The following is a 19,645-nucleotide window of genomic DNA, read 5'->3' on the forward strand; positions in this document are numbered from 1 at the left end:
ATTACTGCTAGAAACTATTGTGAAAAGGTTTTTTCTAACGCCAAAGCCCTGAGAAGGTCATTTCATGACCTGAGAATAGCGGTCTCAGGTCATGAAATCTCGTATCTCATCTCAAAAATTAGGCTCTCGTGCCTTCTGGAGAATCTTTAATAGTATTAATAATAAGGCCGAATCTTTAGTTCCACTTCTCTTGTATGGTTCAGACTTTGTCACCTCACCTAAAGACGAAGCTGAATTGTTTGCTAAAAACCTTTCATCTATATCATCTCTTGATTCCACTAGTTGCGTTCTACCTGATATTGCCAACAAACAGGTTGATCCATTGCTTGACATTCATATCACTCCAGCTTCTGTATCTAAAGTGATTTCCTGCCCAGAGTCTTCTATAGCTTGTGGCCCGGACAACATACCTGTTGTAGTCTTGTAGAAGTGTTCTCCGGAGCTGTCGTCTATACTCTCAAAACATTTCAACAAGTGCTTATCAGAATCTTGTTTTCCAGCCTGCTGGAAAGCGGCATCTGTTATCCCTATTTTCAAAAATTCTGGAGAGCGATCTAATTCGTCTAACTACCGTCCCATTAGTATTCTTCTTATCATAAGCAAGATTTTTGAACCTTTAATTAACAAACACTTAATTTCTTATCTTGAATCTAATAACTTACTTTCTGACCATCAATATGGATTTCGATCTTCTCGAAATCCATATTGATGGTCTTTAAGATTTTTGAATCCTTCCTTTCCATTCGTAGTATAAAAGTTGTCCTTGATGGACAGCACTCTTCTTCTTATTCGGTAGCTTCAGGGGTTCCTCAAGGTTCAAGCCTTGGCCCTATACTCTTTTTAATTTACATTAACGATCTTCCAGATATTCTCACATCTAAGGTGGCATTGTTTGCTGGTGATACTACCATTTATTCTTATCGTGATAAGAAACCAACACTCTCTGATTGCTTGGAGGGGGCATTTGAGCTTGAAAAGGATCTTACTTCTGCTACAGCATGGGGCTCACAGTGACTGGTGAACTTCAATACTGATAAGACTCAACTTTTTTCAGCCAATCTTATCGTAATAGTTTAGATTTTCCTATATTTTTGAACGGTGACGTACTCGATGAGTCATCTACTCTTCATCTTTTAGGATTAACTCTTTATTCCAACCTTTCTTGAAAACCATATACCAAATCAGTTGCAAAATTAGCATCTGCTAAGTTTGCATCTCTTTATCAAGCTCGACACTTTTTTTCTTCGGATTCTATTCTCTATCTCTATAAATCTCAAATCCGGCCTTGTATGGAATACTGTTGCCATATCTGGGGCGGATCTTCTAATGATGCCCTTTCTCTTTTAGACAAGGTGCAAAAACGCATTGTAAACATAGTTGGACCTGCTCTTGCAGCCAACCTCCAACCATTATCACATCGCCTTAATGTTTCTTCTCTTTCTCTTTTCTACAAATACTATAATGGGCACTGCTCTAAAGAGCTAGCGTCTCTTGTGCCATCAACTAAAATTCATTCTCGTGTTATTCGTAATTAAATTAAGTGTCATCCTTTTTCTGTGACTGTTTCTAAGTGATACAAAAACGCTTATTCGTCTAGTTTTTTTCCTCGAACATCAGCTCTTTGGAATTCGCTTCCTTGATCATGCTTTCCTGATTCATATAACTTGCAATCCTTTAAGTCGTCCGTCAATCGTTATCTTGCTCTACAATCTTCATCTTTTCTTTTTCAGTAACTTCCAAATTTAATTAGTGGCTGCTTGACACCTTGTTGGAAGCGAAGTCGTTTAAAAAAAAAAAAAAAAAAAATGTATGTACGTATGTACTGTAGAGATCTACTAATGCATACAAAGCTAAACACAGTACTTATATACTCTGTATAACTTCTGAAAGCCAAACTTTATTCCAAGTTCTTTTTTTAGAAACCCAAACCTTGAACCTGAGTTTGATGATAGTTGATTATGATAATTATGTTGATAATGGCAACAATGACAATAATGATGTTAAAATGACAAAAAACATTCAAAACAAGTATGGCAACAGCAATTAATTTAGTTTAACAATCAAGAGGAAATAAAAACTTATATAAAAATATAAAACAATATTAAATATTTTAATGTATTTTGAGTATTTAAAAATATGCAAAATTGAGTAAGTTTTGAATATTTAAATTTAAACAAAATTAAGTTTTGAATATTTAAAAATATGCAAAAATAAAGTAAATTTATTGAGCAAAAAAATATAATATAAACACTAAAAAATTGTTATAACAAAACAAAATTACAAAAATAAATGGCTCATTCAGAACAAACAATATCTAATTGGATGCTCACTAACAAAATACAAACAAAACAACATAAAATGTCCATTGTTAAAATTTTTAACAAAAAAAAATATGAAAATGGACAAACTTGTTGAAGATTTATTAACAAGATTGTATTTATTTTTATTCAAAGTTTCTTTTTATAAAAAAAACAAAATTCTTATATACATCCAAAAGAAAAGAATTAGTATAAATATGGTATAAAATCTACATACAATTAACATAATTTTTTTATTACTTGAAATTCAAATTTATTTAAATAATAACTTAACTAAAAACAAAAAAGAAAAAAACGAAATAACAAATTTAATTATGAGAAAGTGTTATTTTTTAATTTTTATATCATTTTTATTTTTATTTTATAAGCAATTAAAACACACTTTTGTGATTTAAGCGGTAAACATAAAATAAAATAAGTTGTATTAAAAAAAAAACATTCTAATAAGTCACATAATAAATTCTTATAAAATTTATGTTTATTTAATAAAATAAATAAGCATAAACTTATGAAATAACATATTATGCATATAAAATTCCAATAAAATAATTTTTAAAACACCACAACTTCTATTTGCAAACGGTTTTGGTTATATTTAAGGTTGCTACCAAGTTTGCAGCAAAAATATAAAATGCAATCACAATTAAAAAAATGTTTAATAACCTCCATAACCATTATTTACTAATAGACGAGGTGGGGGCATAGGAAATGATCTGTTTGATCCTTTTTGAAGAACTTGTGAAAGTTTTTCAGCTTTAATTTTTCGCAAATGATAATGTTTACGTTGTGGAATAAACTGTTCGATAAATTCATCAACATTTATAGTCTCATTTAGCAATGCTGAAGATGTTTCCTAAAAGTAATAAAGACTTTATGCAAGCAAATCTCACCAATAACATCTATTATAAATGAATTTATATATATATATATATATATATATATATTTACATATATATATATATATATATATATATATATATATATATATATATATATATATATATATATATATATATATATATATATATATATATATATATATATACATATATATATATAAGCAATTCCATTTTAACTTACGTTACACGCACAACAATTTTATCAAATATTAGCCTATTAAAACTGTAAATTAAACTTTTAAGCTATTTTGTATGAAAGCTGTTAGCCTAAAGAATAAATTTAGCTAAAAAGTTCTAAATCTGGCCAAAAGAGGGCGAACATATTACTGAAAATGCCACTTAACTTACGTTACACAGAAAACAAGCTTAAAAAATTGTTTTAACTTTTAGGTCAGATTTCTGCGAATCAGTAAAGTGGTTTGTATTGGAAACTTTCACAAGATGTCGAGAATTCTATATCAGTTTAAAAACTATATGAAAATTTATCAGAGGTGACTGGCTAAGGAAAATAAACATATTTTTTTTATACTATATATTTAACTTACGTTATCTTACTTACATTACCAAGCGATTATTTTCGTGGATTTTTTATATCTATTATTAGGAGTTAGATTTTTTAGAGTTACATAACAAAAGTAGTTAATTTTCCAAGTTAAACTTATTTCCTTTTAAAAATGTTATTTTACATTAACTTACCTTGTATTATATAGAGTGGGTGATATAACAAATATATATATATATATAAGAAATACAAAAGTATTGAACTCATTCATTAAAAGAAATTAATAAAAATAATTTTAAAAAACTATTGGGACTCTTCCTTAATGATTTTTCATAACATTTATGAAAGTTATCGAATTGATAACAGTTTTTTCTGCAAGACCAAGAGCAACTATAAAAAATTACTTTTGTATGACAACTTTATTTGTATGACAACTTTATTAATACTTATAAAGTCATTTAAATAAGAAAATCTTTAGTTTGTCGAAATTTTTTACTTACACTTCTTATGTTCATGTGTATTGCCTTATTTTCATTTTGGATTTGGTTGGATTTTTAAAATGCTGCAAAAGTATTTACATTTAAAACTTTTGAAATTCTTTTTTAACATAAAAACTGCTTAAAATATTTTTTTAACATAAAAACTGCACAGTTTAGAAGGAAGAGGCATATGAGAGGATCTCAGGAGGAGGTTTATGTGATCATTTGTGACAGGAGGTAAGGGGTTAAAAAGTGACAAATATAGGGTGACATACTTTATGGATGACCTCCTTTAATTGCATTTACAAACGATTTGTGGTACTAAAACAAAAATATTAACTAAATAAAAATTACGTTATGACGTAACTTATTTTGTAAGCAACTAAAAATTTAGTAAATGAATGTAGTTTTAAAATATGTTACACAAATTTAAAATAAAAATGTGGTTTAACTTAACAACGTGATTCAAAACTTTAAATGTAAAAATGTAACATTTAATACTCTTTCGCATACATTATATATTAAAAAACTTAAGTTTTTTAACTAAATTTTAGAAAAAATAAAACTTTATCATGTTTTTGTTAACTTACATTACATGAAAATTGCAAAAGTTCTTTCATTATTTTCTTTAAATATATATATTTTATAAAGAATAAAATCTGACCAACAATTTGAAAATGTTAGCTCCATTTTCACGCTAAATTAATTCAGATTATGCTAATAAATTCATGGTTAAAATAACATTTTACTTTTTTTTCATGCGACAATGAGAAAAATTGTAACTTTTGGAAGCATAAAATACATATGCTTCCGAAAGTTACGGTTTACCTATATACATATACATAAAAATCTATGTTTTGTGGTACTGAAAATCTTGAAAAATTGTAATTTTTTAAAAATTTTTCTGTTATTCCTATTGTTATATATTTATATTTTAGTGCGACTTCTGAGAGTTTATCATTTTTGACTACATATATATTACAAATATTGACCTAAGTTGTGCTTCACTCATTTTTAATATGATACAATAAACATATTTTTAATATGATACAATAAACATATTTTTAATATGATACAATAAACATATTTTTAATATGATACAACAAACATATTTTTAATATGATACAACAAACATATTTTTAATATGATACAACAAACATATTTTTAATATGATACAACAAACATATTTTTAATATGATACAACAAACATATTTTTAATATGATACAACAAACATATTTTTAATATGATACAATAAACATATTTTTAATATGATACAACAAACATATTTTTAATATGATACAACAAACATATTTTTAATATGATACAACAAACATATTTTTAATATGATACAACAAACATATTTTTAATATGATACAACAAACATATTTTTAATATGATAAAATAAACATATTTTTAATATGATACAACAAACATATTTTTAATATGATAAAATAAACATATTTTTAATATGATACAATAAACATATTTTTAATATGATACAATAAACATATTTTTAATATGATACAATAATCATATTTTTAATATGATACAATAAACATATTTTTAATATGATACAACAAACATATTTTTAATATGATAAAATAAACATATTTTTAATATGATACAATAAACATATTTTTAATATGATACAATAAACATATTTTTAATATGATACAATAAACATATTTTTAATATGATACAATAAACATATTTTTAATATGATACAACAAACATATTTTTAATATGATATAACAAACATATTTTTAATATGATACAACAAACATATTTTTAATATGATACAACAAACATATTTTTAATATGATACAACAAACATATTTTTAATATGATAAAATAAACATATTTTTAATATGATACAACAAACATATTTTTAATATGATAAAATAAACATATTTTTAATATGATACAATAAACATATTTTTAATATGATACAACAAACATATTTTTAATATGATACAACAAACATATTTTTAATATGATACAACAAACATATTTTTAATATGATACAATAAACATATTTTTAATATGATACAATAAACATATTTTTAATATGATACAATAAACATATTTTTAATATGGTACAATAAACATATTTTTAATGATACAATAAACATATTTTTAATATGATACAATAAACATATTTTTAATATGATACAATAAACATATTTTTAATATGATACAATAAACATTAAAAATGAGTGAAGCACAATTTAGTTCAATGAAAAAGAAACTTTTTATTATAAAAGGCAAAACCAGCTATATCAGGTAAAAACATTTTTATTAATACTGGAATTATTAAAAAACATTGGTTGCTAAAATATTTATTTAAAAATGTCTAAATCTTTCTATTTAGAAGTACAGGTTCCAACAGACTTATATATTCTTAAACATTTAATGTATAACCAGCAATGCTGACCTGCACCAATATCAAATACTATTGCTTGTCCCCATGAAAAAAATTTTCCACATGTTCAGATAGTTGTTGCCCTCTCAGACATATTTTAGGAACAGTCAAAGGGGTCTGTGTGTTTATATATACACACAGGGCTTATTTTTTTTACTTCCTATCTATTTATACATACATATATATATATATATATATATATATATATATATATATATATATATATATATATATATATATATATATATATATATATATATATATATATATATACAATCAAAGAAAAAATTTTTAAAAATGAAACAGTTAATGAACAAACAGATAACGTTTTTAAAAAATATTGCTGTGTTACAAGCTAGCAATATTGTTTAAAAACATTACTAGTATTTTATATATTATTGCTTATAAATAAATAGTGTAATATATAATATACCACTAATATTTTTAAAAAAATATATAGAATAATATATAATATACATATATTACATATAGAATAATATATAATATACATACTATTAATGTCAGTAATTAGGAAATAAATAATTAAAAACTTTTAACAATACTTAAAGTTTTTTTTTTGATTATTAACAAAAATTTATGTTTAGTCTTAAATTAAATTTTATTTTCTGTAATACGTTGTAAAATTTACCTCAGATTCAGATTCTTTCTCAGCTGTAGCTGCATGCAATATTGAAAGAGTGCTATCAAGAGATAATTTAGAAGCTAAAAAAAATTCAAGTATTTAAAAGTCATACTAAACTAATCCAACTATATTTTGAAAAAAAATATTTCTTGTTAAAAAATCTAAAGTAAAGATTTAACTGCATTTTTTAAATCTTTTTTTGCAATTATAGTTGATTTATAAAAAAAGTAACGGTTGTTGTAGCAACAGATGTCTCTGTTTCTGTTAAATCAGAAGTTAAACAGAAGTTAAACAGAAGTTAAACCTGAAGTACCAGGGTTTGAAAAGCAGGTTTTACAAATTTGCAAAGGTGTTTACCACATTTGTTATGTGATAAAACTTGGAGACATTGCAATGTGGTGTGAACTTTGCACAGTTTGAATGACATAAATAAGGTAATAAAAGACATTAATAAATAAGGTAATGAAAGACATTAATTAAAAGAAAGTTCTTAATTAAAAAAAATATATATAATGCAGAAACTATTCAAACTGCTCTGCAAACTATTAGATGGAAAGGGTTTCTGAAACGGAAAAACTGAATAGGAAAATCCACAGTTTTCTTCTCGTGCATTAAAATTCAATATCCATTAAACACATTCCAATATTCGTTAAGTGTATCCGATACCCAATAAAAAAATTTTCAAAATTTAAAATCTCTTGAGCACTCAAAATTGAAACTTAATTCAAACTATATTCCCTAAATATTTATAATTATGCCTCTATATTATATATATATTATACAAGCATATCTATATATAATTTTATATGCTTCAATACCTATATTATATAGTATATATGTGCAACTACTTACACGCAAATATATTGCGATGTTAGTCATTTGTTATAAGAATTTCATGCGTAATTAATCATAATGATTTTCTAATAAACAACATTTGTAAATTACAATTTTTAGTAAAACCTTTTTTAAAAATTGGTTGCCAATGAAATATTATTCAAGAGCATTGCTTGTTCAAGTTTTTCGTCTTATTTTGTCAACAATTTTTTGAAGTGAATTGTTTGTTGAAGTGAATCATGTTCAATAGTTGGCATAAATAAATCTTAAAAATTTAATTGTATTGACAAAAGATAAAGGTAAATAATTCTTTTAGTTAGTTTTAACTTATCATTTCAAAATTAAAGTCTCTTATTTTAACCCATTTAGATGAGTTCTGGAAAAACATCAAAAATATGAGAATATTTCTAATGGAAATTTCTAATAGAAAAACAGAATGTAAAATATGCAAAACAAAGATTTTGAACAGGAATGGCTCTACTGGAGAAATGAAAAACAACATAAAAAAGGTTCATAGAACTATGCTAAGTATGTCAAGCCATGAAGATGGTGATAATGGTGATCCAGTTATGAAAAAATAAAAAACAATGTTTGGTTTCATGACACAATGTAACCAAACATTGTGTAACAAGAAATTGTGACGAAACTAGCTTTTGTGAATGGAATTTCAATAAGAGTAATTACAAGATAATTACAAGTAATTACAAGATCTAATTTTATACAAAAGTCAATAGCCAAATATAATAATAGTCAATAGCCAAATATAATAATAGTCAATAGCCAAATATAACAATAGTCAATAGCCAAATATAAACAGCTGCCAAAAAATTATTCCAATGTCATGAAACTTATTCATAAAAGTTATGAAGAAAAAAAGGCTCAACTAAGTAAAATATTAATTGAAGAGTGGAAGTGCTGAAAAGAAATAGAAAATTCAGTATTACACTAGACAAGTGTTCAATAAGAATATGGAAGAAATGCTATGTTTATATCAATTTACATGATGCTAAAAAAAAAAACCATACAATCTTGGACTAGTGAAAATTTGTAGATCTTGTTTTGCATCTGACTTGTGATGGTGCTCCTATAAGGATTAAGTATGGTAGAGCCCAGCAAATTACAGTTACACTTCAACTGTGTTATACATTAAGTTGTTTGCAAGACACTTTATAAAAAAAATTATTTGAACTGGAACATATATAAAATGATTTATACAGTGATAATAATGCAATATTGAATTTGAAAATGTCGATAGTGATAGTGAAGATTGTTTTGAAGATGAAGATAAAGCTAATGATGTTGGTCCGTCAAAAGTTGAATTTGAAAATATTCTAAGTATTCAAGAAAACATGCGCAAAATTGTCTGTTTTTTTTTGTAGAAAATCAACAATTAGAATTCATATTTTACAAGACAAGGAGATGGACATTCTATAGAGTTCAAACTAGACATAAAAACTAGATGGAATTGATATGGAAGTGTTTCATAAATGTTTGAGAATATATTACTATATGAATCTCTTCTTGAATTAAATAAAATGGATATGCTGGCAAAAATGTAAATTAAACATATGATGTAAATATGATGGCAAAAATAAATTTAAACATTTTACATGGTTTGGTTTACATGGTTTGCTCTCAAACAGTTAAAATTAGCTATAGAATCTCTTAATAGACAAGATGCTACAAGATTTCATCAGCTAATGTTACTTTATCATCAGCTGATGCAACAATTAAGCCTATGATTTATAAACTTCGTATTTCTGACAGTAAAAAATGAAAAACTAAAAAAGAAGAAATACTGAACGTACAAATAAGAATTTAATGAATCTACTCAAATCATTGAATGATTCATTGCATATTCCATCAAAACATAAATTATACTTGGCAAATAATGCAAAAGATTTTTTCAAATAATTTTTATGAAATAGAAAATAACAGTGAAATTAACATGCTACTTTGTGCACTAGCACGGTTTGTTTTAATTTATGTCAAAATCATTATTTGATATTTTCTAGAAAAAAAGTTTAACAATTGACCTCCTTTAGACATTTTAGAGATAATATAACAACAGAAAAGACCCAAAAAATTGATCAACTCAATGCCAAATCATCTAGATGAGGCCATCAAGACTAAAGGAGGCCCTACTCGATACTGATTTCCATGAAATTTGAACAATTCGATACTTTTGAACTGTACGATTAATTTTCTTGCAGTCAATGTTATGCATCATTAGATCAATTGTATAAAACTCAATAGGTTTGAAAAGCAATTAATTCACTAATACAGAAATAAATTTTTAATACAATACTTGATCTCTAAAAAAATTTATTAAATATTTTACGAACAACTCATTTTTTTGATGCAATTTTTTTAAGTGTACGATTATTTTTTTTGCATACTGTATATAAAATATACATGAATATATATATATATATATATATATATATATATATATATATATATATATACATATATGTATATATATATATATATATATATATATATATATATATATATATATATATATATATATATATATATATATATATATATATATATATATATATATATACAAGCATGAATATAATGATCTATGCAAATCTTTAGCATAATTGGATGATTGTAAGTCAATACTCATGGTCCACAAAGATTTGAAACTTTTGCCTTAAAAGTCCTTTTTAGGTTAGAACATTAAAATAATGGCCACCCTGGCTATTGTCTTGATAAATTTTTTTATAATTTCAAAATTGTTTGTGCTGCTTGTGTTAAGTGGCTTTTATATAAGAAATGTATATCTTTACTATATATAAAATTATTAATAATCTTTTAGTTAAGAAATAAAACCATTTTGATACTCATTAACTTTCTACATCAAAAACTGATGATTCAGCACCAAGCAGTGAAGACTGTAATAGTGGTGACAGCAATTAAAATTCACCTGGAATTGTTCAGCAAATATCAACAGCAGTAACAATAGAAAGTTGCTATTGAAAAGTTCTAACAACATAAAGGTTCTAACAATAAGAAAGTTTAAACAACATGAGGTAATATTTTACTGCCTATCTTGTACAAGTTTTTAATAAATATAATTTTAATAAATATGTAAAACTGCTGACAAAAGGTAGGAGTTTTATATTTTATTGGTTGCTGCAAAAGCTTCCATGTGCAATACTTTAGAGTATGGGTTGGAAATTTGTTTTTATAAAAATTTTATAATGAATATAGTTTTAATAAATATAATTTTAATAAATATGTAAAACTGCTGACAAAAGGTAGGAGTTTTATATTTTATTGGTTGCTGCAAAAGCTTTCATGTGCAATACTTTAGAGTATGGGTTGGAAATTTGTTTTTATAAAAATTTTATAATGAATATAGTTTTAATAAATATAATTTTAATAAATATGTAAAACTGCTGACAAAAGGTAGGAGTTTTATATTTTATTGGTTGCTGCAAAAGCTTTCATGTGCAATACTTTAGAGTATGGGTTGGAAATTTGTTTTTATAAAAATTTTATAATGAATATAGTTTTAATAAATATATTTTTAATAAATATGTAAAACTGCTGACAAAAGGTAGGAGTTTTATATTTTATTGGTTGCTGCAAAAGCTTTCATGTGCAATACTTTAGAGTATGGGTTGGAAATTTGTTCTTATAAAAATTTTATAATGAATATAGTTTTAATAAATATATTTTTAATAAATATGTAAAACTGCTGACAAAAGGTAGGAGTTTTATATTTTATTGGTTGCTGCAAAAGCTTTCATGTGCAATACTTTAGAGTATGGGTTGGAAATTTGTTTTTATAAAAATTTTATAATGAATATAGTTTTAATAAATATATTTTTAATAAAACCCTTGGGGAGAAGAAAACCGAAGAATTTTTTAAATTCCCTGTTTTTAATGAGTTGAGTGATTTATAAAAGGTAGTTCGTTAAAAGTATTTATGTAGGAAAAATTTTAAGAATTTGTATTATTTGATCTTTTAAAAGAAGAAGAGTGAACTAATGGAAAGTTATTTGGCTCATGACCAGAATATAAGGGTTCGATTCCTTTCTCTTTATTTTTAAATTAAAGCAGTTTCTTTTGATTATGGAGAAATAAAAGTATGAGAATCTTTATACATGTTAGTGGAAGCAAATAAATGAGTAAAATAGGGTAATTCCTGTTTTGTATCAGGTTAAAAAATTTAATACTTTTTTATCTTAAGACGCATAGCTTAAGCCATGTTTTTACTGAGACAAAGAAAAATTAACAGCAGTAAAGAAATTTATACAATTAAAGTAATTTAGATATAAAGTAATCGTAAATTTTGTCTAATTAAGTGCCAGCAGACGCGGTGATACTTAAGAAATAAATTTTCATATAAAAATAGGTTAAATGTGTATAGAATAAAAATTGTAAAATTAAGATTATTGATTTGGTAAAATATACAATAATTAAAAATTTCAAAAATTTTATGAAAGAACTAGAAACTTGAATAAATGATAATTAAACAGGATTAGATACCCTGGTAATCTTTTTGTTAATAATTAATCTGAACAGTATACCTAAACAGGTGAAAATCAAATATTTTGGTTGTTTATTTTTCTAATTAGAGGAGTATGTAATTTAATTCGATAATCCGCGAAATACCTTACCTTTTTTTGAAAATACAAGTGTTGCATGGTTGTCTTCAGCTTTAACTAATAGTTAAAGCATAATTCTTTAAAGAATAAAGTCAAATATTATGACCTCTATAAAAAGGGATATTATGTACTACAATAAATATTATAATATAAATTTATATTTGGATAATCAATGTAAAGTGATTTCAAAGAGAATTTAATAGTAATTAAAAATATAAGGTTTTAATGAATAAGTGCAAATATTAATACAAATAGCCTGTCGCCTTGATCATAAAAGATAGAGTAAGTCGTAACATAGTGGGGGAAAGGGAACTTTTTCCTGTGATTTATAATCCAATCATGAATGAACTTTTCTTTTTTTTTTTCTGTTTTAATAATTTTAGGATGTTTAATGTGTATTAATTCTTTAAACCCTATTCATTCTGTTTTTCGACTAGTAGCTGTATTTTTTTTTTCTTTTGCTTTATTTATTAATTTAAATTTAGAAATTCTATCATTATTATTAATAATAATATATGTAGGAGCTATAGTGATTTTGTTTTTATTTGTAATAATTATTATTCAAATAAAAAAAAATTCTAATATTAATAATATAATTCCTATAATTTTAATTGTTTTAACTTCATTAATGATAAAAGTTATTAACAAAAATGTATTCTTACCTTATTATTTAAATGATAATTTTTTAAATTTTAATCTAATAAATTATCATAATTTTAATAATTTAGTTCTATTCTTTTACTCTAAATATTATATAAATTTTATGTTAATAAGCATTATTCTGTCAATAGGGATAATAGGATTAATTGTTTTAACGATTACTCATAATTTTAATTTAAAGAAGCAAAAAATATTTATACAACACTTAAGAAACAATTCATGAAATTAAATTTATTTATTTAATTATTAGTTTTTTACTTAGTTTTGTTATTTTGTTTTTTTCAATTTTTCTTTCTTTTAAATTGCCAGATAAAGAAAAAGTTTCTATTTATGAATGTGGATTTAATCCTTTTCATTCAACTGGTCAACCATTTTCTATAAGATTTTTTTTAATTGCTATTTTGTTTTTAGTATTCGACTTAGAGATAATTTATTTATTTTAATGATCTGTAAATTCAAATTTAATAGATTATTATTCACAATTTGTTATTTATTTATTTATAATTATATTAGTCATAGGATTAATTTACGAGTGATAATTATGTTTTGTATTAGTATTATTGGAATAATTATTAATAGAAGCAATATAATATTGATTTTAGTATAGAAATTTTATTATTATCTATTTCAATGAATTTTATATTAAGTTCATTAACTAATTTTTCTCTAGAAGGACAAATAATAGCAATATACATAATAACTATTGCTGCTATTGAGTCAGCTATTGGATTATCAATAATAGTAGCTTTTTATAAAATAAAAGGATCTATTTTTTTAAAATTATTAAATTTATTAAAAGGATAATGAAAGACATATATTTAGTTATATTAGAAATTATAAAGTTTTTGATAATTATTGTTCCAGTTTTAATTTCTGTAGCCTATTTGACCTTAGCAGAAAGAAAAATTCTAGGTTATAGTCAGAATAGAAAAGGTTTGTAGGAATATATGGGTTATTACAACCCTTAGCTGATGGTGTAAAGTTATTTTCAAAGGAGTTAATTTTTCCTAATCATGTTAATATATTTCTTTATTTATTTTCTCCTATTTTAGCTTTAACTCTATCTTTGCTTATTTGAGTAATAATTCCATTGGGGATAAATAATTTAATCTTTGATTTTAATTTGGGAGTGATGTTTATTTTTGCTATTTCTTCAATAAACATATATTCTATACTTTTATCTGGATGATCAAGTAATTCTAAATACGTCTTTTTGGGTTCATTAAGGGCTGCTGCTCAAATGATAAGTTATGAAGTATGTAGTTGTTTTCTCTTGTATTCTATGTGCTGGAACTTTAAATATCTATTCTTTAATAAACCCACAAAGTCAAAGCATTTCTTATATTTTTCCTTTATGACCCATAGCTATAATGTTTTTTATATGTTCATTAGCAGAAACTAACAGAGCTCCTTTTGATTTAACTGAGGGTGAATCAGAATTAGTTTCTGGTTATAATGTAGAATATTCTTCAATGTCTTTTGCTTTGTTCTTTTTGGCAGAATAGTCTCATATAATATTTACCAGTGCTTTTTTTGTAATTTTATTTTTAGGAAATTGAAATAATTATTTCTTTATTAATAATTTTATTTACTTTTAAAGATGATTGTATTTGTTTTTTTGTTTATTTGAGTTAGAACTTCTTTTCCTAGATTAAGATATGATCAATTAATGGGTTTATTATGAAAATCTTATCTACCTTTAAGTCTATCATTTATTATCATTTATTATTATTTATAATTTATATTATTATAATTCTTTATTATGGGCTTTTTGAGGTTTATCTAATAAATGATGTATTTAACCTTTCTTTTATTAATTCCATTTTTAAGCATTATAAATATCTTGTTAGTTCAAAGAAATAATAAATATATTTTTAATATTTCTTTGTTTTGATCTTTAATATTATTATTTTATTTTATGTTATTTTTTATTTTGAATCATAAAATTTTAAATTTTCAATTTAATTTAAATTTCAATTGATTAATTAATTCGATATTTATTAATTGAAATAATTTTATTCTTTCTGTTGATGGTTTATCTATATTTTTTATAGGCTTAGGTATTTTATTAATTCCTATATGTATAAGCTTAAAATCTATAAAATATTTTAAAAAAGAATTTAATATATTGCTATTTATATCAGTTATTTTATAAATTACAGTATTTACTGTTTTGGATATTTTATGGTTCTATATTTTGTTTGAAAGTATATTAATACCTGTATTTATTATGATTGGTATATGAGTTTATTGAGAAGAAAAAATTAAAGCTGCTTTTTATTTCTTTTTTTATACTTTGATAGGATCTTTATTAATGCTAATAAGTATATTTAAAATATACTCACTTAAAGGAACTACTAACTATGAAAGTTTATTAATTATAAAAATTCCATATAATATTCAATTTTGATTATTTATAGGGTTTTTTGTAGGTTTAGTTGTAAAAATACCAATGGTACCATTTCATATTTGACTTCCTCAAGCTCATGTAGAAGCACCAATAGCAGGTTCAATTCTATTGGCAGGAATACTTTTAAAATTAGAAGGTTATGGTTTAATTAGGTTTTGTTATCCAATTTTTCCATTGGCTTCTCAATTTTATTATCCATTGATTATCATAATGAGTATCGTAGCCATAGTTTATGGTGCTTTAACTACATGTCATCAAATAGACATAAAACGTTTAATTGCTTATTCTTCAGTTTCTCGTATGGGTTTAGTGACTATAGGTATTTTTTCACATTCTATTGAAGGATTAGTTGGGTCAATGTTAATGATGATTGCTCATGGTTTATCCAATTCAGGTTTACTCATTATTACTTCAATTGTGTATTTTAGATTTCATTCTAGAATTATAAAATACTTCAGAGGTTTAACTATAACTATGATTTTAAGTATAATTACATTTTCTTTGATTTTAGCTAATGTTTCATTTCCTTTAACATTAAATTTTATAGCTGAATTATTTTTAACAATTTCAGCTTTTAAATTTTCTTTGTTTATAATCTTATTAATTTTATTAGGGGTTTTCATAAATCTAATTTATTCTTCATGGGTTTACAATAGAATGTTTTTTGATTCTAGTTCGCCTTATCTAAAATTTTCAAGAGATATAATAGGTTTTGAATTTCAAAGTTTATTACCATTAATAGTGTTTATTATTGTGTTAGGGATTTATCCGAACATACTTATTGATTCCATAATATTTAGTTCTTATACTAACATTTCTATATAATGAGAATTAGAAAAAACAATTATCTTATAAAACATATTAATTCTACTTTAATCGATCTTCCTTCTCCATCAAATATAAATTATTTATGAAATTTTGGATCCTTATTAGGATTGTGTTTTGCAATTCAATTAATTACTGGAATTTTTTTAGCTATGCATTATTGTGGATAATTTTAGCTTTTAAATCAATAATTCATATATGCAGAGATGTAAATTATGGGTTTTTATTAAAAGCAATTCATGCTAACGGAGCTTCTTTATTTTTTATTTGTGTTTATATTCATATAGGCAAAAGTTTATACTATAGGGGTTATCAAAAAAAACCTATTTGATTTTCAGGTATAATTATATTTAAAGTAATGATGATTACTGCTTTTAAAGGTTATGTATTGCCTTGAGAACAAATGTCCTTTTGAGGGGCTACTGTAATTACAAATTTTTTATCTGCAATTCCTTATGGAGATGACATAGTTCAATGAATTTGAGGTGGATTTAGTGTAAATAATGCCACTTTAGGTAGATTTTTTAGTTTACATTATCTATTTCCATTTGTATTAGCATCTTTAATTCTAATTCACATAGTACTAATCCATAGTGTTGGATCTAGTAATCCGTTAGGAATTAATAGTAATTTTGATAAAGTACCATTTCATTGGTATTTTGCAATAAAAGAAATTTATGGATTTTTTATACTAATATTTATTCTATTATTTATAGTATTTTTTTATACCAATACTCTAGGTGATCCAGAAAATTTTATTAACACTAATTCATTAGTAACTCCTGTTCATATAATGCCAGAATGATATTTTTATTTGCTTATGCTATATTAAGATCAAATCCTAACAAGTTAGGAGGAGTTTTAGCTTTAATTTTGAGTATAATAATTTTATTTGCTATTCCATTTTTACATACTAATAAATTTTTTTCATTAATTTTTAGACCTATAGGAAAATTATTATATTGAATGTTTAAAGCAAATTTCATCTTATTAACTTGATTAGGTTCTAAACCTATAGAAAACCCTTATATAATAATCGGTATAATTTCTAGTTTATTTTATTTTTTTTATTTTTTATCAATAATTCCAGCAATAGGAAAATTAGAAAATTACTTGTTTATTCAAAAGATAAGTGTATAATTGAATCACACGTTGAATGTTTTCAACTAATTACAAAGGTATAGGAACTTTATATATAATTTTTGGGGCATTTTCTGGAATGATAGGAACTGCTTTAAGTATGTTAATTAGAATAGAACTTTCAGCACCAGGAAGAGTAATAGGAGATGATCATTTATATAATGTTATAGTAACAGCTCATGCTTTTGTAATGATAGTCTTTTTAGTCATGCCAGTCCTAATAGGAGGTTATGGAAATTGATTTGTGCCTATATATATATAGGAGCACCAGACATGGCTTTTCCCAGACTAAATAATTTAAGTTTTTGACTACTTCCTCCTGCATTAATTCTACTTTTAACTTCATCTTTAGTAGAACAAGGAGCAGTAACAGGTTGAACAGTTTATCCTCCCTTATCTGGGCCCTTAGCTCATTCAGGAGGGTCTGTAGATCTAACTATTTTTAGTTTACACTGTGCTAGATATTCTTCAATTGCTGGAGCAATTAACTTTATTACAATCATTTACAACATGAGAACACCAGGTTTAACATTTGATAAACTTCCTTTATTTGTATGATCTGTTTTAATAACGGCATTCTTATTACTTCTTTCTCTTCCCGTTTTAGCGGAAGCAATAACTATGTTATTGACTGATAGAAATTTTAATACTACTTTCTTTGATCCAGCTGGAGGAGGAGATCCCATTTTATATCAGCATTTAATTTGATTTTTTGGTCACCCAGAATATATTTTAATAATTCCAGGATTTGGAATTATTTCACAGATTATTCCTATTTTTAGCTCAAAAAACCAAGTTTTTGGGTATTTAGGCATGGTATATGCTCAATTAGCTATAGCCTTTTTAGGTTTTATTGTTTGAGCTCATCATATGTTTACTGTAGGTATGGATGTTGATACTAGAGCTTATTTTACAGCAGCTACTATGATTATTGCTGTTCCTACAGGAATTAAAATTTTCAGTTGACTAGCAACAATGTATGGAGGAAAAATTAATTTATCTACGCCTATTTTATGAGCTACCGGCTTTATACTTTTATTTACCTTAGGTGGTTTAACTGGCGTGGTTTTAGCTAATGGATTACTAGACATTTTATTACATGACACATATTATGTAGTAGCTCATTTCCATTATGTTTTATCATTAGGTACAGTATTTGCTATGTTTGGGGGATTTTACTTTTGATTTGGAAAAATCTCTGGATTTGCTATTAATGAAACTTTTGGTAAAATTCATTTTTGAATTACTTTTATAGGAGTAAATTTAACCTTCTTTCCACAACATTTCTTAAGATTAGCAGGAATGCCTAGAAGATATGCAGACTTTCCAGATAGTCTACTTACTTGAAATACCATTATTTCTTTAGGTTTAATTATTTTTATTATAGGAGTGGTTTGATTTATTTACGTAATTTTTGATGCTCTTTATTCAGAAGAAAAATTTATTTCTTGAAATGATTTAGACATTGAAAAAACAAATACTTTAGAATGATCACTAAATTGTTCTCCTAGCCACCATACTTTTAACTAACTACCTTTTATAAATCACTCAACTCATTAAATACAGGGAATTAAAAAAATTCTTCGGTTTTCTTCTCCCCTTAAAGTGGATCACCCAACCCCCCCCCCCAGTTCAAGGGCAGCACTGGCGCACCCCTGCTGCGGCCAACGCAGGGGGCCCCGCGCCGCACCAACCACCCCAACCCTTTCATGTGCAATACTTTAGAGTATGGGTTGGAAATTTGTTTTTATAAAAATTTTATAATAAATATAGTTTTAATAAATATATTTTTAATAAATATGTTATTATATGCGGTATATGTAAATTGTATGCGGTAGTGGTGTAGTGGTAAAGCGCTCACTTCATAAGCGAGAGGTTCCGAGT

General features: G+C 24.7%; 1 protein-coding gene across 2 annotated transcripts in view; it reads right to left on the reverse strand.

Annotated features, from left to right (window-relative positions):
* Positions 1-2,033: 2,033 nt before the first annotated feature.
* The window catches only part of LOC105846896 (vacuolar protein sorting-associated protein 37), a 43,895-nt gene continuing 26,283 nt past the window's right edge, over positions 2,034-19,645 (reverse strand). For both annotated transcript variants that reach the window (XM_065808069.1, XM_065808068.1), the window contains exons 4-5: positions 7,271-7,344; positions 2,034-3,171 (exon numbers count right to left, since the gene is read on the reverse strand). In XM_065808069.1, coding sequence (XP_065664141.1) covers positions 2,974-3,171; positions 7,271-7,344 — 272 coding nt within the window. In that variant the 3' untranslated portion in view covers positions 2,034-2,973. The remainder of the gene's footprint in view (positions 3,172-7,270; positions 7,345-19,645) is intronic.

The sequence above is a fragment of the Hydra vulgaris genome, chromosome 10, assembly GCF_038396675.1.
Source record: "Hydra vulgaris chromosome 10, alternate assembly HydraT2T_AEP".
NCBI lineage: Eukaryota > Metazoa > Cnidaria > Hydrozoa > Anthoathecata > Hydridae > Hydra > Hydra vulgaris.